The 27,941-nt window shown below is 44.4% G+C and overlaps 1 protein-coding gene across 2 annotated transcripts; it reads left to right on the forward strand.

The window, feature by feature from the left end:
• The first annotated feature begins 914 nt into the window (after positions 1–914).
• On the forward strand, positions 915–27,941 carry Ccdc169 (coiled-coil domain containing 169). Of its 2 annotated transcripts, XM_051157171.1 has the most exons (8): positions 915–1,344; positions 2,178–2,257; positions 9,150–9,260; positions 9,341–9,381; positions 16,076–16,174; positions 16,373–16,426; positions 20,496–20,572; positions 27,842–27,941. In XM_051157171.1, the coding sequence occupies exons 1-8, from the start codon at positions 1,262–1,264 to the stop codon at positions 27,939–27,941; spliced, it is 645 nt and encodes a 214-aa protein (XP_051013128.1). In that variant the 5' UTR covers positions 915–1,261. The 2 variants fall into 2 exon arrangements, 1 of the variants encoding a protein (XP_051013128.1); XR_007831916.1 differs by lacking the exons at positions 915–1,344; positions 2,178–2,257; positions 9,150–9,260; positions 9,341–9,381; positions 20,496–20,572 and having other exon boundaries at positions 16,080–16,174; positions 27,842–27,921.

A 27,941-nucleotide genomic window follows, 5' to 3' on the forward strand; every position in this document is an offset into this window, starting at 1 on the left:
AACCACAAACCTGTTAACCTATTCGTGAGGGAAATATTTTGCCTGTGTGAAGTGCCTGCTGAGGCCAGAAAAGGTATTTGGATAGTGCAGCATCCATTGTGAGTGCTGGGAACCAACCAGAGTCCTCATCCAAAGCTGTGTGAGAAATACAAACAAAATGGACTCTTCTTTCAAAGAATTAAAAAGACAAAACTTCATTAAAAATAAATAGTAAAGAAGTCACTTTGCAGAAGTCTGAGCTCCTCTTGGATCAGTAGGTCAGTACTTCAGTCAAAAAATGGGCTGACAGTTGCCTTCTGTGCAGCTGTAGTTTGCGTATCAGTTGTGCCCTAACCAACAGTGTTAAGAGCGTGAGGCCCAGCTCTGAGCACAGGACCCCTTCATGGTAGGAATGAAAGCTCAGTGCGACCCTCACTGCGTGTGCTTCCCTGCTGATTTGACCAGCTAGGTACCCCTCTGCAGAAGTGAACCATTCTGCCCTGCTGAGCTACTTTGGATTGCGTTGTCATGTGCTTGAGACCCCAGACCCATTTCTAACGGCTTCAAGTGCTCATAGCCGCCAACTGATCTCTCCATCCCTTCTGATCATTTCTTAACGGTTATCTGGATTCATCTCTCCGTATCCTTATACCACTGATTTCATTCCAAGATTAATTTTTATGGGGACAACCATCCCATATTCAAACTGCACCGGGCAGAGCCTATCCCCTTCCTGATAAAAGATGAGGGAGAAGGCAGAGTATGTTAAAAACCAAGCTGTCTCAGGAGTACAATGTAAAATATGATAAGCAGGTCAGTGCACAGAGCTGCCTAAACTCAAAGACAGAATTACTTGGCATGAAAGTTCACAAAGTCACAGTTCAGACTATCTTTTCAAAGCCTAACCCACTACCCTGAAGCAAACGAAGGTGCGGGCGCTCTTAATCCAGCAACCCTCGCAGGGCACAGGGTGGTGTCCAGGAAAGCAAGGTCAGAAGGGGCCGAAAGTTGGATGTTCTGGGTACCTGTATTCTAGACACAACCCAGTGGGCCAGACCCCTGGCTTTGCACAGGCCTAGTCACAAAGGTGATGGATGCCCCATGCCCAGACTGTTTCACATCCAGCTCACACCTGGGCCTGAAGACAAGCGCAACAGCCTATGACGTCATGCCATGGCTCCTGGCAACGCCTTTTCCTTTCGGGTTCCTAGGCATTCCCAGGTCTTAAGCTCTAGGTGGTGTGCAGGGGAGGGGCGCGGGAGGTCTCTCTCTAGCTGCCGCGATGGGAGAGGGCCACGGAGACACTTTTGAGGGGGTGAGCATCGACCGCCTGAAGCTGGAGCTGCTGGAGGAGATCCACATGAAGTGAGTGGGCGCCTTCTCTACTCTAGGCCTCGTGTCAGGAGGAGAGCCGGAGCTCTGAGGGCAGAAGGAGGCCCCTGTGTGTGGGAATTAACGCAGGGCTTACCAGGCAGCCTCCCAAAGCGGTGTTTATGGAGTTCTTTGTCTTGGGAGGAAGAGAGGTGAGGGGTGTGGGTGTGGTATGCAGCAACAGATATGTGCAGTGCCTATGGCTCCCAAAAGGGGGCATTAGATCCCCCCCGGAACTGGAGTTTCAGGCACTTGTGAGGCTTCCGGTGGGTCCTGGGAACCGAACCCGGTCTCAGGTAGTGTTCTTAACCTCTGAGCCATCTGCACAGCCCCATTTACCTTTTTCTTTAATGGAGGCAGGGGAATACAAGTGAGTTGCCCCTCTCTTGTAGATCAAGCGTAGAGGAACTGCCTGTATTCTTGAAGAAAATAAGATTGAATTTGTTTTACACGTTTCTCTGTGAGCTTTGTTAGTGCCCCCCACATCTGTGTCAGGGGTTATCTGTTGTTATCTATTAACATAGCTATCTCTTATGCTAGTATTTAGCTGGATCCTGAGTAGCATGTAACAGAATCATTGGGATCATAGTTAAACATAGATTCACACTGGTGTCTGGGGGATTCTAGACTTTTATGCATTTTTAACTCCTTCTAGAACTGACTGATCAACTACTGTTTTCCCAACAGCTGTTTGGCAACAACTGCACCTCCAGTAAACAAGCTTCTATAATAATTTGGTCCTAAAGTATGGGTGGGTTGCTATACATTAGTTTTCTCATGTTGTCTTTAATTGAATTTATTATTAATAAAAATCTTTCTAATAACAGGGATGTTGTGCAGCTCTCCATGCTTGAGATACGGCATAAGATAGCAGAGCTGGAGGCCAACCTCAACGGTGACCTTGCAGGTATGTAGTAAATGTTTATGCATGGGACTCATGCCTGGTGGCTGTCGTGGGTGAAATGACACATATTGAGTAATAGTACCAAGCTTTCAATGCTGCTTTTTGGTGATTCAACTGTTTATAATAAGGGCTTCTATAGGAATACTTAAGAATGCTAAGCTCTGTCTATATTTTTCTACCTTGTAAGCTCAGTGCATTCATCAATACACAAAATTTGCTTCTGTGACATCAATATGTAACTTAGTAATAAAATATCACAGTCTCCTATTCAATCAAGTCACAACCTTTTGTGTCTTAATTATTGGACATGGAATATAATTAATATTTCGGGTTGGGTGTTTTCATGGGAAGAATATGAGGTGAGGGAGAGTACATCACACACACACACATACGCGCACACACACACACATCTTTAAAATTTGTCACATAGTCAATTCATGAACCCACAAATATTGGCCAAGATCCTGTCATGTGCCAACACTTTGAATGGATGACCTTTGTTTCTTCCATTCTAAGGAAGTTGACTGGTGATTGAGAGAAAAGGTCAAGCTAAAATCTGAGTGTGAGAAGAGATGGGAAGTGGACGTGTATGAGCGACTGTTGAAGGCAGCGAGGGCTTGAACTCAGTGCTGAAGGACTGGAAGCGTTTGTTAGTCTTATAGGAATGAACTTTGGTTTTAAAGCCAGTTTTGCATCTCTGTGCCTCTTGAGGGAGCCATGAATAAATGCACTGCTAGCCAGATCTGAGGTAAGTGCGACTCTGTAAGGAAGTAGCCAAAAGGAAGGTCACATTTCACTGTGACCTGTGTGGTGGCCTGTGTATGAGTCACAGACCTGGAGAGATGGCTCAGCAGTTAAGGGCACTTCCTGTTCTTCCAGAGGACCCAAGTTTAAATCCCAGCACCCACATGGAGAAGCTCACAGCACCCACATCAGGAAGCTCACAGCAAAATCATCTGCAATGTTAGTTTCAGGGGGTTGAACAGCTTTGTCTGGCCTCCTTTTGTACCTATGTGCATGTGAAATATACTCACACAAATGCATAAAATATATATATATATACATACATATATATGTATGTGTATATATGTGTGTCTTTCTTTTTTCTTTTGATTTTTTCAAGACAGGGTTTTTCTGTGTAGCTCTGGATGTCCTGGATTCACTTTGGAGACCAGGCTAGCCTTGAACTCACCGAGATTTGCCTGTCTCTGCTTCCCCAGGGCAGGAATTATAGGCTTGCACCATCACCAGGCTTCCGTGCCCATTTTCAATTGGCCTGTTTACCTCCTTCTTCTCGAGAGAGAGCAATCCACCAAAGGCTTCTTCGACCAACAAAGCTTTGCACTTCACTGCATCTGGCTCCTCGCTCCCATCCTGCTCCTGGGTGGCCTGGCCTGAGACAGGTCTAAGTCCTATCTACTTGAACTAGTCCGTGACGTTACTGCAGAGTAGGTGTAGGCCCCATGCTTTGCCTTTTCCTTGCCGCCCCATCATCCCCAGTGTCTGCTGACGTGCTGACTTCACTTCTTCTGAAAGACAACACACCAGCTTCTTTTGATCCATTGTTCTCTTCAGATGACTTGCCTCTCTACCTTGCAGTAACACACTTCCAAAGAAACAGCGGGGTTCTGTGTCCTCCCCTTTCTTATCTGTCTCTTACTTAATCTAATCTGTTTTGTAAATGGATTAATTTATAGGCGAGGGAGCTAACACAATCAGTTTCACATCAAATCCCTGGAAGCCCTTAGGCAAGGGTGCCTATGTGCAGAAAGTGTATCTTCCTGTAGGAGTTGAACCTGTATTTCATCTCCAGCCTCAGCTACGAGCCAATAGGAGTCACATTTGCTCCTCAGGTCTGTTTTTGTTTGTTTGTTTTTTGTTTTTTCTTGTTTGATTTGTTTTTATCTGGAGACAAAGATTTCGCTTGCTGGGCCTTAGCCCCCCTCCCCCCAGGGGGTAGAGGTAGGAAATGAGCTAGATTTGCTCAGCGACTTGACTTCCTGATAGCCTCATTCACAATTGCACTCACTAGTCAGGAGACTTGCCTCCAGGCACCTGGAACTCCTCTTCAGGGTCACTGGGGATGCCTGTGCACTAAGCCAGTACGAAGTGTCCTCACCCTTGGTCTCTGCCCAGCACTGATCAGAACTTCTGGGATGTGACTCTCTCAATTGTTCTCCCATGTGCTGGGCCCTTGATATTTCTCATCATCTTCCAGATTTCTTAGAAACAAAACAAAATGCCCAACCAAGAAAAAAAATCAAAAGCAAAAGCAAACAAACAAAACACACACACACACACACACACACACACACACACACACACACACGGACTGCTTCAGGCTTCAGTCCTTTCTTTTTAAAATTGTGCACCAAGTGTTGGGCAATATTCTGTGGTCATGTGGGGTCAATGCCCTCTTATACCGATGACTGTCAAGTCCCCTTTCTACTCAAACCCCCGTCCCCCTTTGAGCTCTGTAGAGTTTTCATTTGTAGTCTGGTTTTAATCCAGAGCCCCTTTGGTTAGCAGGCCAAGTTATTAAGAGAGCAAACATTTTCAGACTGGCCTTAGAAGTATATGCTCACTTTTTTCATAAAATTTAATTTGTCCCATTTGAAAACTAGGAAAAGAATCCTTCTATCTATTTCAGCCTGGCCTAATACATAAAGGTGAGACGATAGATGCAATTCCACCGTTGGAAAAAACTCCAGATGCTGGCTGCTATCATTAAGATGTCATCTGTTTGAAAGTTGTAGCCAAGCCCCTACCTCAAAATAATTGCAAAAAATAAATGAATGTAATTACTAGTTAGGAAGAGAGAATTATTATGATTTTCAGTTTGATAGATGATTCGCTATCCAGGGCTTGCCATGGGATTAGTGGGACACACACACACACACACACACACACACACATACACACACATGCATGCATACACACATACACCAACAAGATGGGGGCTAGGCATGTAGCTCATCCTCTCTTTAAACACACATACAAGTAATATGGAGCTAGGCATGTAGTTTTCTCTCTCTCTCTTACACACACACACACACACACACACACACACACACACACACACGTGTGTGCATATCCCTTTATATTGGTGAAAAAATGCATTGCCCATAGGGTTGAGAACTCAATGGCTTCAGCTATGTGCTTGTATTCCTCATTCTCTGTTCCAGCACTTCTTAACCTATGGGTCGCAACCTTTTAGGGGTCACAGAGGTCACATATCAGATATCCTGCATATCAGATATTATGATTCATAGCAGTAGCAAAATTACTGTTATGAAGAAGCAACAAAGTAATTTTATGGCTGGGGGGTCATCACAGCATGAGCAACCTGTTATTTCATGGTTGCATGGCCAATGTCTTTTTTTTCCAATAACATGCAGGAAATTTAGGGTTGCGTAGTATAACTTGAGGCCATGTCTTATTCTCCCAACTTTAATCTTCCCACTTAAATTGCTGTGGTTCGGAGGCCTTTTGTGCTTCCATATAAAATTGTCATTGTTTACTCACGGAAAGATTTTCCTTGGAATTTTGATGGGGACGGTGTTGTATCTGCAGACCACTTTCATCATATGAAATTTCACAACACTGATTCTGCCAGCCGTGAGCAGGGAAGGACTCACCACGCCTCCTTTAGCTTTGGTCTTAAGGCTTTCATCGGAGCAGCCTTTCACCTCCTAGTCAGTCATCTCTGGGATTTCTGTTTCCTTTTGCTTTTGAAGCATCTGTGAAATTTTTTTCCTTCTTTTAACTGATTTATGTTTTCAGCAAGTTCATCATCACTAATTAGACATTTCACTAATTTTTATGTGTTGATTTTGCTTCCTGCTACATTGGCTGGCTGTTTATTGTGTCTAGGGCCCTTTCAGCTGCAGTGGTACCCTGACTTCCTCCCTCTCTGCATCTTTTGCATCTTCCTCTCTCATCTGGTGTTCCATCTAGGCCTTTGAGCCCTTTGTTATACAATGTGGAGGGAGGGGGAGCGGGAGGTGTCTGTGCCTGGTTACAGAAGAGATCCTTTCAGGTTTTCTACACTCAGCACAGTGTTGGCTGTAGCCTTTATTGTGTTGAGAAATGTTCTATTGGTAGTTTCTTTGGTGCTGTTGTGAAGGGGTGTTTTGCTTTGTCAAAGGGTTTTCCTGGGTCCATTGAAATGCTCATATGATTTCTTCTCTTCAGTCTGTGTTGTATCACACTGAGTGATTTGCATTTGTTGGACATATGTTAATAACCATTTATTTTTTTTTAACCCTCTTAAGTCTGATGTAACATCCTTTGACTAGGAAGCCAAACTTTGAAATACATTCTCAGCAGATGCCTAGCTCCCACTTATTCAAAACCCAAGAATATCACCAGATAGCATCTGAAGGCTACCACAGAATTCACCCCACTTTTCTGTGTCCTGCCTACTTGCGGACATACCAGTTTCTTAGGTAAATACTTTTACTAATGAATTTCTTAGGTCTGTAACAAATAAAATCACATGTCAACACATCTACGGCAGAAGGTGTTACTTAAGGCAACTTTAATCCATGTCCCTGGGCCGAGATCACTCATATTTAACTAAGAATGACTCCCCTTTGCCCTTTGAGGAAAGAGCTGTCCTTTGTGTTCATGGCAGCATAATAGTAAACAGTGAATTATACTCGTATAAATAAACTATAAACATTTTGGCAGCATTCTGATCTTCCATTGTCATGGTACAAATTGGGATAAGTGGCTTAAGTTAGGTGGTCAAAAATATAATTGCTTCTACCTGGGGTCAGTGATGTCCTTGGGAATATGCTCAGTAATTCTGGTCTTTTCTTTCCTCTCCTTCCATGATGCATTTGTCCTGGGGTGTGTCCTGGTGTCAAGGTGTGTCCTGGTGTCAGGGTGTGTCCTGGTGTGTCCTGGTATGTCCTGATGTGTCCTGGTGGGTCCTAATGTATCCTGGTGTGTCCTGGTATGTCCTGATGTGTCCTGGTGTGTCCTGGGGTGTGTCGTGGTATGTCCTGGTGTGTCCTGATGTATCCTGGTGTGTCCTGATGTGTCCTGGTGTATCCTAATGTGTCCTGGTGTCAAGGTGTGTCCTGGTATGTCCTGATGTATCCTGATGTGTCCTGATGTGTTCTGATGTGTCCTGGTGTGTCCTAATGTGTCCTGGTATATCCTGATGTGTCCTGGTGTGTCCTAATGTGTCCTGGGGTGTGTCCTGGTGTCAAGGTGTGTCCTGGTATGTCCTGGTGTGTCCTGGCATGTCCTGATGTGTCCTGGTGTATCCTAATGTGTCCTGGTGTCAAGGTGTGTCCTGGTATGTCCTGGTGTATCCTGATGTGTCCTGGTGTGTTCTGATGTGTCCTGGTGTGTCTTAGTGTGCCCTGGTATGTCCTAGTGTGTTCTGTGTCCTGGTGACAAGGTTCCATCTATAGTGATGTTTGATGTTTCACTCATTCCCTTGGGATCCCACTACCCATTGGATCCCAGGCTTCATCTCAGTGTGTTAACGAGAGAATAAAAAACCAAGTCATCACTTTTCTCCTACAAAGCCCAACTTCAAGGTTCTGGGCCGTGAAGTTGGACAAGGAGCTTTCAACTCTGAGCTGTGTTCACCTACACCACATCTTAGCTCGACTTCTAGAGTTATTTATTTATTATTATTATTTTTGACACAAAGTCTTGCTATGTAGCCCTGGCTGGACCTGTGTTCCCAGACTTTCAGCCTCCCGAGCCACAGGGGCTACCGCTGTGTACAATCCTGACCAGCATTCGCTCTAACATCTTAAGAATGTTCTTCAACCTTTCTGAGCCTTGGCTTCCTTGTTTGTAAAATGACTAACTTTTACAGTGTGAGCACTGCGTCAGTTAACACTGCAGTTTTCCATGTGGCCAGCACATAAGTGATGAGACCGACTTCAGACATTGCATGGGATACTGGTACTGTCAGTTAGGGTGTTGTGTGGATGTCTCAAGGGAAGAGACACACTTCTAACTCCCTCCCCCCAGTATAATATGCCATAAGGAAACAGAAAGGGAAGAGTAAGTAGGACACAGAAGCTGTCCTGAGTTCTGGCTATGGGATAGCATGAGTGTGGCTCTAATCCAGGCTGTCTAGGAAATTCTGTCTTAGAGAAAATACTTTAAAATGATGTCTTTTCTCATTCACTTGTATTAGTGATAAAGTCAGGTAGTAAGGACATAAAATTGAATTGGTTCATATTTTATTGTATATGTATGTGTGTGTACATGTTGGTGCAGAGGTGGGTGCAGGTGCACATGTGTTATCTGTTCATGTGAGTGAAGACAGTCAATATCTGTGTCTTCCTTGATCACACGCCTCTTTATTTATTTGGTATTTTTATTTATTTATTTGGTTTTTTGAAACAGGGTTTCTCTGTATTAAAGTCCTGGTTGTCCTGAACTCGCTTCATAGACCTGGCTGGCCTCGAACTCACAGAGATCCGCCTACCTCTGCCTCCTGAGTGTTGGGATTAAAGGTGTGCACTACCATTCCCAGCTTATTTGGTAATCTTTAAAGGCAGGGTCTCTTAAGATAGACCTCTTACCAGACATTATTGACTCCATGGGGGTTGAGGAGGGCGACCTCCTTGAAGGTTTAAAAAAAACAAAACCAAAACAAAACAAAAACCATAAAACAAAATTAAAAACCCAAGTATAGTGTTTCCTGTAGCTGACAGGGTCTGCCTGCCTCTACCCCTCCCCCAGGTCTGGGGTTCCACAAACCCACCTCTGCACCCATCATTTCTATGTGTATGCTGAGATCTGAACTCAGATCCTCATGTTGCACATCAGGCACTTTATTGCCTGAACCATCTCCAGGCCCTGATTTGTCTCCCCTCCCCTTGCCCCGCCCCGCCTCCCCCCGCCCGTTTTTATTCAGGCAGCGAGTGGAAAATCCGGTATGAGACCCAACTGGAGCTGAATGACCAATTGGAAAAACAAATTGTGTCTCTGAACGAGAAAATGCAAAAGGTCCGTGGGAACCCTTCAGGTACAGAAGCTGCGCTCCTGGTGTGGGAGGGCCAAGGAGGAACCGCGGAAGTACCCACGGTTCCTTCCGCTTCTTTGCAGACAGGCTGTCTTCCATTCGCGCCTATGAAAGAATGCCAGTGGTAAGTAGAGGGCGCCTAGGGTTGGAAAACAATCACCAGGAGTGTAAGGACCGATACAAAACCTGAGTAAAGGTCAGGGGAGCTGCACAAGGTCCAAGATCTTCCGGCCAGTCTGTCCCTTAAAATCTGGGCGAGTATCGAATGCAGGGGCAATGGAGTAGAAGTCTGAAGCCTGTTGGGCACTGTCTACCATCTCCTACGTATCTAAAATGTGTTCAGTCTTTTCCCACCTTAACACGAAAGGTATACACAGAGCTATGTACACAAGAACACACACACACACACACACACACACACACACACACACACACACTCAGTGGAATGAGCAAGGTTGTCCTATGATGACATAAAACTTGACAGGGCCTCTGCATGCCTTCTTCTCAAGGTTCCCCTGACATCCTTTTCTTCTTTATTGCTTTGTTGTTGTTGTGTGTTTTTTGAGGCAGGGTTTCTCTCCTTAGGCTGTCCTGGAACTCACTCTGTAAACCAGGCTGGCCTCAAACTCATGAAGATCCGCTTGCCTCCGCGCCACTACCACTGCCCAGCCCTTTTGCTCTTTTATGCTCCTTTTCCGGATAAACTCAATTCCCATATTTTATCCTTTATAGAGCACGTGCGGTTTTCTTTTCTTTTTAAAGTTTATTTATATATTCACCTTACATCCCACACACAGCCCTCTCCCCGTCTCTCCTCCTGGTCCCTCTCTTCCATCCTCTTCCCACTTTGCCCCCTCCTCCTCTTCTCAGAAAAGGGGAACGCCCCCAATATCAACCCACCCCAGCCCATCAAGTTGCGTCAAGAATAAGCACATCCTCTTCCGCTAAGGCCAGGTAAGGCAGCCCAGCTAGGGAAAAGCGATCGCAACGGAGTCCGTGTCAGAGGCAGCCCTTGCTTCACTTGCTAGGGGACCCTCATGAAGACCAAGCTGCCCGTCAGTTACATATGTGTCAGGGGCTTAGGTCCAGTCTTTGGTTGGCGCTCCTTTATCTCAGTCTCTAGACACCGGGTGAGATAAAGCTTTAATGTCCTTTAGAGCAGGCGATACTGCGTGCAGAGTGGCTGAGGTTTGCTCAGGTCCGCGCAGCGCCAACCCCACCCTTACCCTCTTCCATTCCGCCACACAGTGTGAACCGCCCGTCAGAACTAACAAGCACGTTTTCAGCAGCTGCAGGCAGGGCACTGTCACATTCACAGGATCCTAGGGACCAGGGAATCTACGGATGTTTTCTGTAAGTAACTGCCATTCCTTAATGAACGATACCGAGAAATCTCTCATTTTTGTTAACGACAAATCGAGAAGGAATGAGGAGAGATTAGTCTGTTTTCCTACATTTCTGTTACTCCTGACCTAGAAATACTGAAATGTCCCGAAAGGTCAGGGAAATATCCCTCCCCTCTCTCTCTGAAGTTGGAAAGACAGGTGTTTCTCTTCTGCGGTGGCTTACATCGCCATCTTGTGGCACTTTTAGGTATGGCTGCTACAGCTGTTGTGCCTTAGTCACAGGTAGAATTTTCATAGGACCCGTGTAGCCCGACCTGTAAAATGCTCCTCACGAAAGCAAAATCTCTGGTTATCCGATGCCTTACGCCCTCAGAAGGCTCATATAAAGGACATTTAATATTCAAGTAATTATTCTCAGTAGCATAGGGAAGAAGGTTTCTGAGCAGTGGGGATTGGGATTCTAGCAACAAGGATCAAGAGAGGAAGAATGGACAGCTGTCTGCAAGGACTGAGCACTGAGACCTGAGTGCTGTTGATGCAGTCTCAGATCCTCCAAACCTGAGTGACAAGACACAGATAGTTTTCGGAAGAAAGGACAGAATTAGTGTTGTTCAGATATATAATACTTGTATATAATTTTTAACTTCCCATTTAGGCCGACAGTAAATGGTTAAAATTAGTTTTATGTGTCGGGCTGTGAATTTACAACATCTCAAAATTTCTGACATTTAAGAGGAGGTTTTATTGTTGTTGTTGTTTTGTTTTGTTTTGTTTTGTTTTTTTAATGTGTGTCTGCGTGAGTTACTCATGTGCAGCGTGTGTGTGGTGCCAGAAGAGGTAGGAGGGCATTGGAGTCCCCAGAACTGGAGTTCTAGGCAATTGCGAGCCTCCTGCTGTGGGTTCTGGGAATGTGGGTCCTGAAAAATGTGAAGTGCTTTTCCCCACCTAGCGTCTCTTCTGCCCCCAGTGTGTCTCTGCCTTTGCTGTGGGGCATCAGTCCTCAGGGGCAATCTCCACCCGCATACTCACAAATTGCCGTCAGTTAGCTTGAATGCTAACTGTGTTTCTAGAGCCCTATTGACACCCAAATTTATATGTGGTACAAAGAATATTAAGTGGCTGTGCTGACACTATTATGAGAAGATTAATGAAGGAATCTTGGGTTATGAAATGAAAAGCAGGATGTAGAGTTCCCATCGTCCACCTGGCTGTGGCAGACTTAGGACCAGTCCGTGCACTCTCTAATTTGCATTCCCCCCAAAGTTCAAAACAGTTTACTTGAAAGCAGGTGCACAGCTTCAAAGCAGAAAGAAAAGTTAATGAATGTGAGTCACATATGTAATTAGCATGTCCTTCCACAAGGGGGCGCTTGTAATCTCAGCATAAAGACTATCAAAGCTGGTGTTGTCTGGGCCTGCGGTTAACTAAGTCGTATTGTCGTTTTGCTCTCTTAAAACCTCAAGTGGGATGTTTTAGTATGCAGCTAGCTCCCACCCTTCATGTTATCGACGTTGTTAAATTACTCAGTGCAGCACTTGAACATTAGTTTTGAGAAAAAAAAATAGGTGGCTGGTAGGCTTCCTTTCTGTGTAGGATGGCAAAGTAACCCCTCCCCCCCCATTTAAATCCTAACTATGCTTTACTTCAGGTGTGCAAACACAGCATTGCAGCGTAACCTTTTTAAAGCAAGTTAAAACAAGAATGTAGGTGAAAATGTTTAGTTAGAATACTAAAAGGCAACCATTGTGGAAAACAGTTCTTTCATAGAAGAAGCATGGAATCTCTTGTGTCTATTTTGAGGATTTAGTTTCTAGGAGCATCTTTAGCTTTAGTTTGTCTTCGCTGGATGGTTTTCTGGCTCGTGGCCATTGATTCGTGCAAACAGATACGCGCCTGCTCAGGAAGATCTCCTGTGGATGTGGTGACAGGGTCCACTTTGCAAATACCCAGTTTAGTAAATTTGTCATCAATAAAACAAAAGAATAAAAAATCCAGAATGGACCTTAAAGTTATTTTAAAATAATTTAGCACTAATTAGGTTGTTGTTTTTGTTGTGTGTAATAAGTTTTCTGTACTAGTCTAGACTCCAGGCTATGTGATGACTATGGAGTTCTAGGGAAATCCAGAACAAGTTCTTGTTTTCTCCACTGAGTAATTTTGATGCTAGTATGATTTCCATGAGATTGCCATGGCAAACCTTCATGTCTGAGCTGTGCTATAATTTTAAAGCATGTTTTGTATGTGTGTGTGTGTGTAGGCATGTGTGTATATGTGTGTACTTGTGTGCATGTGTATATGTGTGTGTGTACTTGTGTGCATGTGTGTATGTGTGCGTGTGTACTTGTGTATGTATATGTATGTGCACGCATGTGTGTGATACACAGCTCATAGCAGATGAAGGAAGGGAATTAAGATGCAACCCAGGAACTGGGGCCTACACAGCCAGAGCCACAGGGGCACAGTGCTGAGGCTGGCCAGAGCGGGATGTCTTGTTCTGTGTGGACCCACCAGGGAACCCACAGGAGATGGTGATGAATAAAGTCAGGACAAGTCAGAAACAACAACTGACCAGTTAAGCTGCCGGTTAATCTGTGAGAGGAATGCAGAGCCAGACAGAGAGAAAACCATGACCCCCTAAGCTCAGACACCAGGGCAGGTGGTCACTCTCACATGTGGTCTATTTAAGGATTCATAGTTTGAGTGTAAACTGTCTACTGCTACGGAAATGGAGGTACTTCTTTCTATGCTTCTCAGATGTGTTTTCATAGAATGTTCCATTTTAGCCAACACTCTTTGCTGTGGAACAAGTGAGGGAGGCAGAGGCAGTGTGTGTGTCTGGAGCCTGGGCTCTGCTAATACCTTGTTCTTTTTTTAACATGGACGACTGTAGTTTATTATGTTGTGAATTCATTTTTACACACCCTTCCATTACAAATGCAAACTCCTATTTCTGTATTAAAAATTTACAATCTGCTCTCATCTAGCCCAAACCTACAGCCAATGTAAAACTGAAAGACCATGCTTAGTGGTTTTTGAAAATGAGTTCACTAGGACACAAGTTGTGTAAGCACGACCACAGTGTTGGTTTGGCAAAGTTGAGTTCAGTGTGTTGAGTAAAGATTGAGGCTGCTCTTTGAATGTGGCATCTGAGCGCAGAAGAAAGGACAGTCGATACTTGAAGTGAAGGGCTGAGCTCACTGGAGGATGAAACTTCACAGGCACCACACGGAAGGACATTTTTGGAGGACCATAGCTCGAGGCACGGTACTTTATGTGAGACAGACAAAGAACAGACAACAGAGAGCAGAGGGGACAGCAGTGGCGTGGCAAGCAGGCTCCAGGCTTGTCCATGGGGACTTGGTGTCGCCTGGTGTGGATGGCACACTTTCCTTCAGCTAGGACACCGTTTTCTGGGTGATAATGCCATAGCCGTGGACCCCAGAGCTTTATAAATAGAAGATGAGAGTGAGCCACAGCACTGAGAAAGAAACTGTGCTTTCTACAAAGCAGAGCTCGGCTCTCATCCTCTGCTTACACTTAGAAAATCCCAGCCAGATCAACATCACAAGACTGATCGGTTCACAAAGAAAGCATGATGGTCCAGGCAGTGTGCCTCGGACTCCCCAGGCAGGAAGAGTATCTGATGGAGAACCCCACAGAGCCACAAAGGCAGAGAGAGCTATTCCTGGCATATGTGGGATTCCATTGTTGACTGACTGTGCCTAGGGCTTCCTCTTAGTTTTGCTAAGTTTTTTGTAGGCTGCATGACTAGGGCATATCTGCTTCCAGCCAACCTCCTCAGCCTGCACTGTGGTGAGACCACAGGACCGTTCCCCCGCTCTTCCTTCCCCTCATCCTCACAAGGGCATCCCCGATCTTTATACTTTTAATCCCAACATGGCATCTACTTCTCAGAGGACTAGCTATAAAACCAGTGGTACCGAAAGTGGGATAAGGAAGCAGGAAGGTGGGGCCTATCTGTCCGGGCCACTGTGTAGGCAGGCAAATCTGTCCTGATTGAGGAATATGCCAGCTGGTCATCCCAGCATGGCAGTTCACTTTCCAAGGCCTGATTATGACCTCAGAGTGTGCACCAACAGATAGGATACCGTGGAAGAAGGCACGAGGCAAGTGTTTTGGAAGTATAGGGTTTGCTAGTAAGTTGCACTGTGGCACGCATCAGAATGAAGAGAGACAGGGAACTGTTAACGAGCAAGATTTTTTATTTTCAAGACAGGGTTTCTCTGTGTAGCCTTGGCTATCCTGGACTCTCTTTGCAGACTAGGCTGGCCTTGAACTCACAGCAATCTACCTGCCTCTGTGTCCCGAGTGCTAGGATTAAAGGCGTGTGCCACCACGCCTGGCAATGAGCAAGATCTTAAGTGTAAGACCAGACAGCCTTCTTAGGAGCTCTTGGGAACCTCTGACCCTACATTAGGAGACCAAACATGGTAGGTCATGGGCTGAAGTCCACTCTGTGAGAGGCATGTGAGAGCCCAGGCCAGGTGGGTCTATTATGTGAAGGACAGGGCCCCAGAGGGATGCTGGGAATCCCAGAGCTCTGACAGTGCCTCTGGAGAGGTACCACTGAGGCTGCCAATGCAGTTCCTCCTGGGCCTCACATGCTGAGAGTGGCCTTATTGTGGCTGGAGCCCTGTGTTACTGGGAAACTAGCGTTTTGTGGCAGATCTAAGTGATGCCTCTTAATGGTATACTTCTCTCACTCTTTAAAATGTATAGTGTTAGGCTAGAGAGATGGGTCAGTGGTTAAGAGCACTGCCTGCTCTTCCAGAGGTCCTGAGTTCAATTCCCAGCAACCACATGGTGGCTTTCTGTGGATGCCTGGTGTCACTGGTAGTTTACACCAGTGTGTGAAGTAGACATGAAGCACACAAGTGGCAGATGCTATATAGCTTTTGTCCATACTCCAATGTTAGGGTGGCAGCAAACCGACAATGTCAGCACATATGACCCTGGGAACTGTCTTACCTGGGTTCTGGTTCCAGCACTCCTATTGACCAGTGACACATTGTCCGGCTAATTATGTAGCCCCTGTGGCTTGCGATTTTCTCTACGTTAAATCGTAAGACCGGTTATCTCAAGGTTTGTAATTCAAATCAAATGAAGCCATCTATGGAAAATGCATATATTCTGATTTCTCTTCAGATCTTATAAACCTTTACTTTTCACTAGAAACTTCATGCAGAGACACAACTCTGAGTCTTAGTCCAATTTGGGGACCTTGGGACAACAGGTCTAATTTCGGTAAATCAAGAAGGCACTTAATGTGATTGGCGGCAGAGACTTCAATAAACACAACTATTCTGTGTACTGTTGCTGTTACTTACAGCTCATGGAGTCACGTCACACTTGGTTCTAGCTGTCTTTCACTGGAGATTTTAATTATTATTATTTTTGTTGTTGTTGCTTAGAACCACACAAGTGCATAAAACTCTCTGTTCCTACTTTCAGGAGTCTTTAAACATGTTACTTAAACAACTAGAAAAAGAAAAAAGGAGTCTGGAAAATCAAGTGAAAGACTACGCGCTTAAACTTGAGCAGGAATCAAAGGTGGGCTTAACTCCGTATGAAGCAGTGGGCTTGAAGCTGCTGTTTAGTATTTCCTGTAAACCTCTTTCACAATGAAGTGCTTGCAAAGCCGTTTCATCTGATATGAGAAGCAGGCGAAGTAAAGCCTGACCTGGTGCTGACCCTGTTAGGATGGCTATTGGGTCTCTCACTCTGCCTCTACCTGGTGTCTTTTAACAGGCTCATCACCGGACCAACAGTGAGCGCCGAAACTGCTTCGTGGGAATGTCTCAGGTAACTCTGTCTCCTATTGCAAATTCTGAAAGTTTTCTCTGACTATGAGTCGTTTTATTTTTCCGTTCTTGTTTGGTGGCCGAGAAGCAGGTGTTGGAATTATGGAAGGAAACAGGCCACGCTCTTAAATATACAAAGTAGAAAGGAAAAGACGTAGCTCTTAGAAAGAGATGGAAGGGTATCCCTGGTTAAAAGAGAAACTGCATACTTTGATTCCTATTTGGGACGATGCAGATAACCTGCATCATAATCCTCAGGTGCCAGAAAATTCCAGGCAAATCACTTCCTAACTGTTCCTGGTGGGTCTGAGCTACACTGCCAAGCACCGCTGTGAACAGAAAGGGATCCATACACTGTGTGCCTGTCTCAACAGCTTCCACTTGATTTTCAGTCTCATCTGTGACACTGGTGGTGTCACAGAGCTTGTGCTTTACATCACCAGTGCTGCAACATAGGTCTCCTTATTGTTTAACGTTTTATGACATCCCGCAGATCACTGAGCGCATACATATGCACCTTGATATTTGATGCTTATTGCATATATTTATATTAACCTTATTTTGCTGTAGGTTTTAAGGATTAGGACATAAGTTTCATTTTCAGTGACCAGTATCCAAACAGACATATCCAGACTTCGGGTGAATGTGTAAATCTCAGGAAAATGTTCTAGAATGGAGAGAGACATTTAGATATTACTTGGTGACAGTTAGTAATTGCAGACATGTGCAGGAGGGAGATAGAGCAAGGACCACGTGTAAGGTGAAAAGATAAAACAGTCCAGGACAAAGTTCCAAAGGGCATCAATGGTGATGTCAAGGGAGCCAGAAGAAGTGTGCAGCTTGGAAGGTAGGGAGGTGGGGGCTGGGGGTCTGCTGGATGCTCCGTTATAGTGATGGAGCGCTGAGAACCATCTGTGAGGTATGCTTGGGGCTTAGTGCCAACAAGGTGAGTAGGAAATGAAACAAGACGGATCGGTCCCTGCCATCTCTTGTTCTGTTGTAGCAGTCAGTGCCCCCTGCCTGGTCCATGGCAGGGGTTGGGAGGCAAAGCCTGGACCAGCAGCACAGGCTCCCTCCTACCCGTCCTCTAACTACACATGCTGCTTGGAGCACACCCTTTATCACTCCAGCCTGTTCCACTCCATCTCGGAGGTCTCTTGTGAACGCTAAGTTCCCTACAAGGCCTTGACTTGATGGGAAGACCGCAGGCCATGAAGCCAGGCAGACTCTGGATTTGAATCCAACTCTTCATTTACTTGCTGTGTTACCTTTTGAAAGTGTGCGTGCATGCGTGTGTGCGTGTGTGTGTGTGTGTGTGTGTGTGTGTGTGTGTGAGGGGGCTAAGCATGTGCACACATGCTGTGGGCCAGAGCAGGTCACTTGCTGCCTTCCATTGCTCTCTGCCTTGTTGCCCCGTGACAGTCTTCCACTAAGCTGGAAGCTCGCCATTTCATTGAGGTTGACTGGCTAAAAAGCTCCTGGGATCTGCCTGTTTCCTTCTTTCTCCTGGAGTTGCAGTGGGGCACAATGGTGCCTGGCTTTTTACTTGGATTCTGGGGGATTGAATTGAAGTCCTCATGCTTGCTAACTGGGTGCTCTTAGACGGCATCTCCAGCCTCTACTTGCTGTGTGACCTTTCTGGACTCTACTTTCTTTGCTTCCCTTGAGGAAGGATCTAATACCACCAGTCTGCAGGACTTCCGGTATTTAAAGAGCCCCATGTGTGTGAAGTGGAGAATGAAATGTCCTACACATCCGAGGCTCTAACCTCCAGTAGCTGGGATGGGGGGGGTGCTATCTCCCCATTCCTTCCTGATCTTTGGGCACTCGTTCCATGTTGGGATTTCTACTTGCCTTCTGGAATTGTAGAGCTAACACATGTGTGTTTGCTTTACACAGCTGTATGCCCCTGTGGAGGTCAGACAGGGAGCTTGGCTCTTCCTGTTGCCTTACTGCTTACTACAAAGCGTATCAGACAGTGTTGAGAAGCATTCACGCAACTGATAATCAAAAGTCCATTGCTAGGAGCACACTCATGCACGTAAAACATCCTTGGAGATTTTGTCAGAGGCAAAAAGTAAAAGTCCTTTGCCCCTAAAACATCCATTTATCTTTATTTAGCTAACATAATTCACATAGGTGGATTAATCCTCCCAACTGTGAGGGCTCATGCGGTGTACAATCAAAGCCAACAGCTTTCCTGGAAGGCCTCACTCCTGTCCCCAGTATAAATGGTAACAAGGGTTTCACTCTAGAGCAAATTGTTAATCTTTATCATCAAAGGTGGCTCTGGCCATGTGGGTTTGCACTGAATGCATAAGAAAAATTGATCCTATGGGAGCTATGTTTGGCCAAGCTGTTGTAGATGCTGCTGTGTACTCATTCTGGCTGTCTCATTCTCTTTCCACCAACCCAACCTCTGCTTTGCTCATCTCCCCTTCCTTTGACCTCTATTGAAAGGATTTCGAGAGATACAGAGAGCTGTGTAGAAGACAGGCATGGCTTACTGCGGAGTGAATACACTCAAGTAATGTGAGCAGACAGTGGCCAAGGAGACCCTTGGCCTAACCTGTTCTCTAGGCGGCCATTAGACTCTTTTGATTGACAGGCCTGTTTGGATAGTTGCTTACAGGAGGAAGCAATGGTGTGCCTTTGTTCTTTGTCAGAAAGCCTCCTGCTATGGAGTAATCTCGTAGAGGTCCAGGACTCCTTTAGCCACTCATGGCCCTCCAGGCAGTTTGGTGTCAGGCACCTTCCAAGTTCAAAGACGTGACTTAGATTTCTTTTCTAGCCAGCAGCTAAAGTCAGTTTTAGTTCTTGGTTTCAAGTGGTTGACTGTGAGGAAGGGTCTGGCCCCTGTGTCTTCCAAGCCTGTTTCCAAGCCTAACTCACCACTTAACAACCAAGATAGGTGTGTTTTGACCCACTGTGTGTGTAAAGATCCTGCTTTGTAATGACTCACAGGCACAAGGAATTATTAAAGAGTGAGGCAGAACCGACTTCTCAGAGTGTTACAGGCCTGATAGGTTTAAGTTCTGCTCTCTGCTCCAAATGACAGAATTTTAGCAAAGGGCATGAGAGTCTTTAGTATAAATGCTTTTGGTTTGCAGATAAGAGATTGTTGGACTGTCCAACAGTTCTAAATTCTCTCTCTCTCTCTCTCTCTCTCTCTCTCTCTCTCTCTCTCTCTCCATATATATATATATATATGTGTGTGTGTGTGTGTGTGTGTGTGTGTGTGTGTGCGCGCGTGCGCGCGTGCAAGCATGCTCGCGTGCATGGGCACACGCACACATGTGCACATGTGCACTGCATCTGTGCTCATGTGTGCTATATACACACAAAAGAGTGTATGAGCACACATGGAGGTCAGAGGAGGACACACTCTGCCTTATCCACTCATGACAAGGGCCGCTCACTGAACCTGGGTTAGGCTGGTGGCTGTGACACACAGATCTTCACTGACAGTGTTGGGTGGGTTGCCTTCAGTTTACATGACGTCCCTATGATCCTGTTGTCTCTGGCTTACACCGCTGAGCTGCTTCTCTCCAGTGCTGCTCTTGAGTGATGAACTCATTCAATCATGACTTCCATGGCCATGGTGAAGTTGATCTGCCTCCAGTGTTCCAGAATTATCTGAGACGTCAGTTTGCTTATCTATCCTGGGAAAAAAAAATCACAAAATAAATACAATGAAAATACTATCTTACTTTTCTGCTTTCCTATCATATCTACTGTTCCTTGTCTTTTCTGCCCTGTTTAATGTCCACTACAAAAATTCCAGGTGGTGCACACCACATGGGTGATTGGCTTTCACAGTTTCCTCAGTATTTAATTTAAAAGCCCCGTGGACTGTAGGGCCAAGGGAGGGTTTGTATGGAAACCTCAAAAGATTGATCCTATTAGAAAATGGCTGAACTTCCTGTCACTCTTAGCTGCTTCTACACATAGTACTAAAAGACATGTTTGTGAAAGAAATTGACAGAAAATTGACTCTTTTAACCCAGAAATCAGTTGGGAAGTAAGAAGACAAATATGTTGATTTTTTTTTTTTTTTTTTTGTATTTCAGGTTTCTGGCTTTAATCAAGTTTCTAAAAGGCAACAGATGGATCCGCTGCCTAGAATGAGAGAAAGTCTGGTGAAAACGTACGTCTAGGTAGATCTCCCTCGCTAGTTAATTATACTCACCCAAGAATGGCATTCACACAACAGGTGTCCCATATATTTTGGATGCTGAGAGTCTAGATGTTATAGCCTTGTATAAAATAGCGCATGGTAAGAGGCTTTTGAGAAGCTAGTGACCTCACACTCTGAGCTCCCAGAAGCACCATTAGTCTCTAAAGGAGGTGATATGTTAAAACAAAGCAGCATAGGACCCAGGGGGAGCTAAAACTACAGTAGTAACAGCACAACAGACACAATTAATGTCTGTCCTGACCTTTTCAGTGGGGAAACCTATTTGTCGCTATGGACACAGTATGGTTTAAACGGCAAATCCCAAGTAAACAATGATGATGAAGGAGCTTCTAGGCATTTCTGCGGTTTTATATACTTGTGAACTTTCCAGGCCCTACAGAAAATATGGAACCACCTGATTCTTGTCTGTATGGCCTTATCCCCTATACATGGGAGCATATTCATATACAACACTGAAAAAAAATTAAACCAAGATGTAAAATAGTTATAAATCAATCCTGTCCAACTACGGACAAGACAAGAGGCACTCAAGGCATACATAATATGACAGATTTCTTTGATAAAGATTAATGATGTAGCCCAATTTTGCCCAATTCTCAGCTAGATGGATAGAAGTATATTTTCCACTAATAGTCATTACTTATTTAAACTTCAATTAGTTATCTTTATACTTTTCATCATAGAATTACGATGTGGTTTAAATATTACAACTTGACAAGGGACCTCCATGTAAAGAGAGTCAAGCCAGTGTCTGAGATTCCTAAAACCGCTGTAGTGGTAAGAGACCCAGTGGGAGATTCCAGACTTGTGCTAGGATGTGTCACAGAGAAAAGATAGAACTGGAATCCACAAGGAAAAGGGCTCCTGGATTAAAGTCAGTGAGAACTAGGTGCCGATTCGTGATGTCCTGCCTAGGCAGAGTCCCACTGACACACTTTGTCCTTCCAAGAGTGAAGTATAGCAGCAAGCTGACAGCACTTGAGGGTTTAATCTCCCGGGGAGGCTCATCAGTGGCTGCATAGCACCCAAGGGCTCTGTTGGCTTGGGTCACACTCTGCCCAACCGCTACTAATATTCCAGACTCCAGGAAGATAAGCAGGTGTCATGCAGGCACAGGCTTTACTAGGACAGGGAACAGTTGACACTAGGTGCCCTGTGGAGGTTTTCCCCAGGAGAGTAATCCTAAACTGCTGTCTCTGCTCATTTCTGAACAGCACCCCATTGTAGCTACGTTTGATTTTATCTTTACTCTAATCCAAATCTCTTCTTAAAACACACTACTACTACTTTGAAATTTTCTTTGACAGTGAAGAGGTACTTAGAAAATTAAACTAAGGCCATATCTACACTCCATAAATACACAAATCCATAGAGACAGCCCCAGACTGTGACTCTGAGGACAGTTTGGAATTACACTGAATGCCTTGAAGCTGGCTGCCACAGAGAATAAATTCTGAAGTCACCGTCACCATATTGAGGTGCCTGCTTCCTGCACGCTCTCCTCAGGTTTGACTGTAGGATGCCCAAGCAGATCACCAAGATGCCAAATCCTACCTGTTCCCTTGTGGCGCAGGAGCTGTGCTCCATGCCTCCATCAGCTTGTCGGGGGGGGGGGGGTCTCTAGGCCAAAGGTCAGAGCTGAGCCTGAGGTGCTGGTATAGGAGTGGATGCCATGGGAACTGTCCCTTGTTCAGTTTCCGCAGCACCTGCAGAATTGCTCATTCCACACAGATCCATTCTGTCTCTGATGAACCGGGATGTGGAGAGATTGTCTACTGTAGATTGCTGCTTATAGTCTTTGAATGGATTGCTGAGCTGTTGAGCGGTCAAGCAAATGCACTAGTAAGGCCTTCACTGTCTGAAACTATAAGCAACACTCAGACCTCACCCAATAGAAACATTTACTCCATAAGACCTGTACATGGTTGTCATAGCAGCTTAATCCATGATAGCCAAAGGTGGAAAAAAAAAAAAACCCTAAAATGTCAGTAGGCAATGGATATTTCTTAAATCTATGCATGTATACTATGTAAGTAATAACAATAAATACCCTTTATACAACATTTGAGTAAATCTCAGTCTTCTGTAAAGGACTATGTAAATGTGCTTACATTCACATAAGGTCTAAAGATGCTGAAGTCATCTAGTGGAATACAGGATGGTCCTTACAAATAGAGCTGAGAATTAGGAAGCACAGGAGGCCCTTCCAGTACTGATAAGCCTGATACTTCATGGATCTGTGAAGTTACACACCTTTGTACATGTCATGCTTGGAATGATATTTTAAAACTCAAGTGCTATGGCTTTAATGTTTGCCCTGGTTGGCATTCTCATATGAGCTCATCAACTTGCATCTGCAACACAGAAGCTGAAATTATTCACTTACTATTTTTTAAAAGGTTAATTTAGCTTTACTTGAAAAGGTTCTTATCTATGATTGATTGCCCTTTCTATGCTGTACCTGGGTCAAGCAGCACACTGATGGTTGGTGGTGCAAGGCAGAGCAAAACTGCCACACACAAGGCAGGGGAAAAGGTGAAGAGGGAGGGGCTGGGCCTCCTGCATTCAAAGTTATGTTTTCAGTGACCCCAAGACTTTGCACCAGACCCAACCTCCTACAGATCCCACAGCCTACCTCCCACCAGTACTGCCAGGGACCATGGTTAACGCATGGAACTTAAGTGACAGGCAACATCCATATTAGCAGTACCAGTGTTCAAACACTGGCTTATATAGTTTTGTCACTCAGAATAAATCAGAGTACTGGAAGAGACCCAGTTAAGAGAAATTCTGTTTAAAACAATCATCAAAAAAGTGATTTGGCCCAGTTGAATACCACCAATTATATTCTGACTTCATGAAATTTTGACTGTAAATGAACGTGGTATCTTCATCTTGCTGAAAGATCTACACTAAAGATCCTTGTACATTCTGTTTAGAAAGAATTGCCAAGAAGGCAGTTAAGGGAAATGCTCTTTAGAAATGGGTTCACAAGTTGCCCCTAAATTCTACAAAGCTGATAGGTAGCGTTGGACTCTGATCCATGGGATATATTAACTGTGAAAGACAGACTTTGGGAGTAAGGAACTCAAATAGTGACAGATACCACAGCCACAACTCATCAAGGAATCAATGGGGACATTTCTTTCTCTTTGCTATGCAGCCTACTCTTTAGTTTGTTGATGGAAGTTTTCTATAGGATTGAAGAACTTTGAGGAAGACAGGGCAGTCCTTCGTGCTCTAAAGCAAAAGGCCTGAGGGACATTACTTGTGGCTTGTTGAGGAACAGATTGTTTGGCAAGATTCTTTGTGAGACAAGAAGCAGATAGAGGATATGCAGCCAACATTTGCAGCCTTAAAAGGAAATAACTCAATAAACTATGACAGCATTGAGAAGTTCTGATCAAGAAAATTCTAGAATGCAGATGCTAGAATACACAACTGACATAGAAAATATTTATAATAGTAAATAGAAAGTATGATGTAAAATAATTTGGTAGTGTTTGGATGATTTGCATTTATTCATTTTTAGTATTTTCTATGAGTTGTACAGTTTTATATCATTTTAATGAGAGTAATAAATGAAGAAAAATTCTACCATAAGCTAGCTTATGCAATTCTCTAAGTCAATATTGCAGCATATTCAGCATTATCCTTTAAAAAAACCAAGAAGCATGGTGGTAAATGAAATTTTACACTGGCTTTGGAGCACACAAAAAGTCAATTTTCTTCAATCAATTTATCCAGTGTGACTTTATTTGAGTAGTCACTCTCTGACTCAGTTTACCCCCTTGTAAAATGAGGGTGAAACCTGTACTGGATGGTTGGTAGAAGAGTTAGAAGGTTTTGAAAAACTTCTAACTTGATAAATATTCTCAAATTTCATTCCTTTCCAATGTGTAGTGCATCAGTAACTCTAAAGAGAAAGCAAAATAAGAAAATATCCATTTGCAAAGGGAGAGAAATAAGCATGAACAATAATTTGAGCATGCAAACAGCAAATATGCAACACTTTCACTAGTACATTTATGAAATTATCCACATATAAAGTGGCTTCCAAGCCTTAAGCACAGTTGAGCAATACTGTTACCTGGGGCTCCCACATATATGCTCACATACAATGAAGCAGTCTGCAGCCACACGTACTAAAAATGGGTAGTTTTTACTGTGCTCTCTAGGTTGAGAAGCCACACCCACTGATTCTAGACCATTCTCCATCTACAACGCCCAAAGAAGTGTCATAGCCGTTAGTAGTCAGTTCTCACCTTCTAGCTCTTGGTGGTCAGTCATCTTTCTGTTTCTGTGGGATTTTCCTATTATTATGTCACATGCTGTGTGTGACTCGCATGTCTAGTTTCTCAAGGTCATCCATGTTGAGCTCAGCCAGATATATCATGTTGATTGGCTAATGTCCCAGATTTTTATAGACCATTGGTTATCCAATCACCAGTTGATGGGGATTTGAATTATTTGTACATTTATGATAATGTGAATATCGTTGCTATGGATACTCCTGACAAAGTGTTATGCATGCTGCTTATTTATTTTAATACAAAGTAACAGGCTTCCCTGTGGCATTTTCATATATACTTAGGTTTAAGTGGTCCCCCCAGTCCCATTCCCTCCTCTTTCCCATCCCTCTGCACCCCTGTTGTATCTTTCTAACCTTAGGATGCCCCTTTCCACTTTTGTACCTTCCCACTCCTCTCCCTTAAAGTTTCTTCCCCATGAAGGGGCTCTGTCTAGGTTTCTTGCACACTCACTTCTAGATAAATGCACATAAAAATTAGAAGCCAAGCTCGTATGTGGAGGCATGTGTGGCACTTGTCTTCTAGTCCTGGCTGCCACCTCTGATATATTTCCATTTTCATTCCATTTTTTTTTCCATTTCTCCTCAAGGCTAATTAAATTTGCATTGTTTTCCTGTGCCACATTTTCACTGTCCATCGGTAGATGGACATCTAGGCTGATTCCGTTCTCTTGCTGTTGTCAACAGGGTAGCAGCGGACACAAGTGTGCACTCATCTCTGTCACAGGGTTAGAGCCATTTGTTTCTGTGCCAGAAGCGGTACAGCAGATTCCCGTGGCAATTCTAGTTTTAGTTTGTAGAGAAACCATCACACCAATTTCCAGAGTGGCTGTACCAACGATAGCTAGGGGTTTTCTTTCCCCACATCCCCATCAGCATTTGCTGTCGTTGGTTTTCCTGTTGACCGCTAGTCTGACTTGGTGAGATGGAATCTCAAAGTCATTTTATTTGTGTTTCTGAGATGGATGAATATATTGAGCACATTTCCCATTTTTTCTTCATTTTATTTCTTTTGAGAACCATTTGCTCAGCTCGCCAGCCCACCTATGGCAGTTTTGGGGCTCGGAGGGTAAACATTTGCATTCCTTTGTACATCCTGCATATAAATGCCCCCATGGGAAGTATAGCTGGCCAGGGGTGTCTCCTTTCTGGGGGTCTCTTCTCTCTCCTTCTTGTCTCCTTCATGGGCAGAAGCTTTTAAATTTCCTATGATCCCATTTGCTGCTGGATTTCTATGCAGAAAATTAATTCCTATTCCTGTATCTTGAAGTGCTGTCCCTGTTTGCGTGTGTGTGTGTGTGTGTGTGTGTGTGTGTGTGTATGTGTGTGTGTGTATTGATTTTTTTTAAAGTATGGAAGTTTCAGTATTTTATGTTTCAAACTGAGGTTTTATGGACAATTCTCCCATCCCTTTTCACTAGAGCTTTACTGTGTCTCCATTTTTGGTTGTCTTATCTGTTTTGTCAAAACTGGGCATTTTCTATAATAGCACATAGCTGCTATGTATCTCAGATACTCTGTTTTCCCCAGGCCTGAGGGTTGCTGTTACTTGGCAGCTTCTCTTAGTTCATTCTGTGAAGCTGGTGTTCTCTGTCATGTGTGGCCACTACAGACCTTGCTGAGTTAGCTAAGCGGTTACCTTAGGACTAACAGGAAAACTTTAAGTACTTGGAATCAATAACCCTCTTCCTTCCTGGGGAACATAGCATATGTGTTTGGACAGGCTCTCCATACTCAGCCAGAAAAACTACAGCTCTGCCTTTGCCTTCACTTCTGCTCTTGCAGCTTCTCAGTTTTAGGCAGAGGTGAGAGCTTAGGTCCTTCTCAAGTCCAGGCGCACAGGAGACTGGATACATACACGTGAGCATGGCGTCCCAGATCCCAAGGCTTGTGCTAGAGTTTATTAATGCCCTTCCCCAGCCTTTTACCTTTCCTCGTTAGCTTAGTTTTACATTGTGGTAGCCATGAAATTAAATGATGGCTTCAATTTGTTCCAGCAAATACTCCAAGAGAAGTATTCATGCTGGACCATGTCCAGAGGAGGCCAAAGGAGAAGAGCTTTGAAGTCAGTGGTTGGAGGCTCCTGTAGTGTGTGTTGGCTCCTGGTTTTGCCATAGCTATGGGCTGTTGTTTTTCTTGGAGGTAAGGGGCATGAGTAGGGCTAGGGGGAACTAAATCCCGCACAGCTCAGCATTCTCACCAAGTACCCAGCTTTCTTTCTTTGCATTACAAATTCTTGAGAACTGCTACAGATTTTTGATTTCTAGAGTTCTAAAGCACTCGCTTTATATTGTTTGTTTATTTATTTATTTATTGCCAATTTCTCTTTGCTTTTGTGGGGGAGAGAAAATTTCCCTACTTAGAAGGAAAATGATAGGTCTTTACTTGGTTGTTTTTACTGAGACCACTATCTGAGCTATATTTGAAAAGCACAGCACCGGAAGCAGCCTCTGCTGTCTCACAGAAGACCACAGAGGCACCTGCACACGGCTAAGTCAGTCAGAGAAGATTCCACAGGGTCTGAAACCACAAATCCGTGCATTACTATTTATTGGTCCTAGCCTATCTCTTGGCCTCTCTGTGTTCTTACCTCTAATTGAAATGAAAAGGTAAAGTAGCGTATTGGTCCCCCTCACCTCTCTACAGACTCCATATTAGGCACCTGATAGGCCGCTTCTGGAGTCTCACCTTTTATGTACCTGTTCACACTGGTTGCCCCATAGCTGCCATGAGACGGTGGCTCATGGTTGCCTAAGATGATGCTATAGGCAGAACAAGTGCAGGTGCAGACTTCCTTTCTCCAGACCGGAAGAGGTGGGTCTGCCATAGTTCTTCATATGTCGCATATACTGTTTTTGTTGCAGATACCTGTGACAGAAAAATTACGATCAATGCTTATTTTATTTCAGTGGAAGATACAATCCTGTTAATCAGAAGATACCGAATGCCAAGAAAGGACCAGGAAAAAAGGTTTCAAGATCAAACCACCTTCCAAAACTCAACCTGTGA

Source organism: Acomys russatus, chromosome 15 (genome assembly GCF_903995435.1).
Source record: "Acomys russatus chromosome 15, mAcoRus1.1, whole genome shotgun sequence".
NCBI classification, from domain to species: Eukaryota; Metazoa; Chordata; class Mammalia; order Rodentia; family Muridae; genus Acomys; species Acomys russatus.

What these genes read in the sequence shown, in the direction of transcription:
- Ccdc169 (XM_051157171.1), top strand. Translation starts at nt 1,262, where the DNA reads ATGGGAGAGGGCCACGGAGACACTTTTGAGGGGGTGAGCATCGACCGC. An exon ending in CTGGAGGAGATCCACATGAA is followed by an intron (nt 1,345 to 2,177) that starts GTGAGTGGGCGC and finishes TTCTAATAACAG; the next exon opens with GGATGTTGTGCAGCTCTCCA. An exon ending in AACTTGAGCAGGAATCAAAG is followed by an intron (nt 16,175 to 16,372) that starts GTGGGCTTAACT and finishes GTCTTTTAACAG; the next exon opens with GCTCATCACCGGACCAACAG.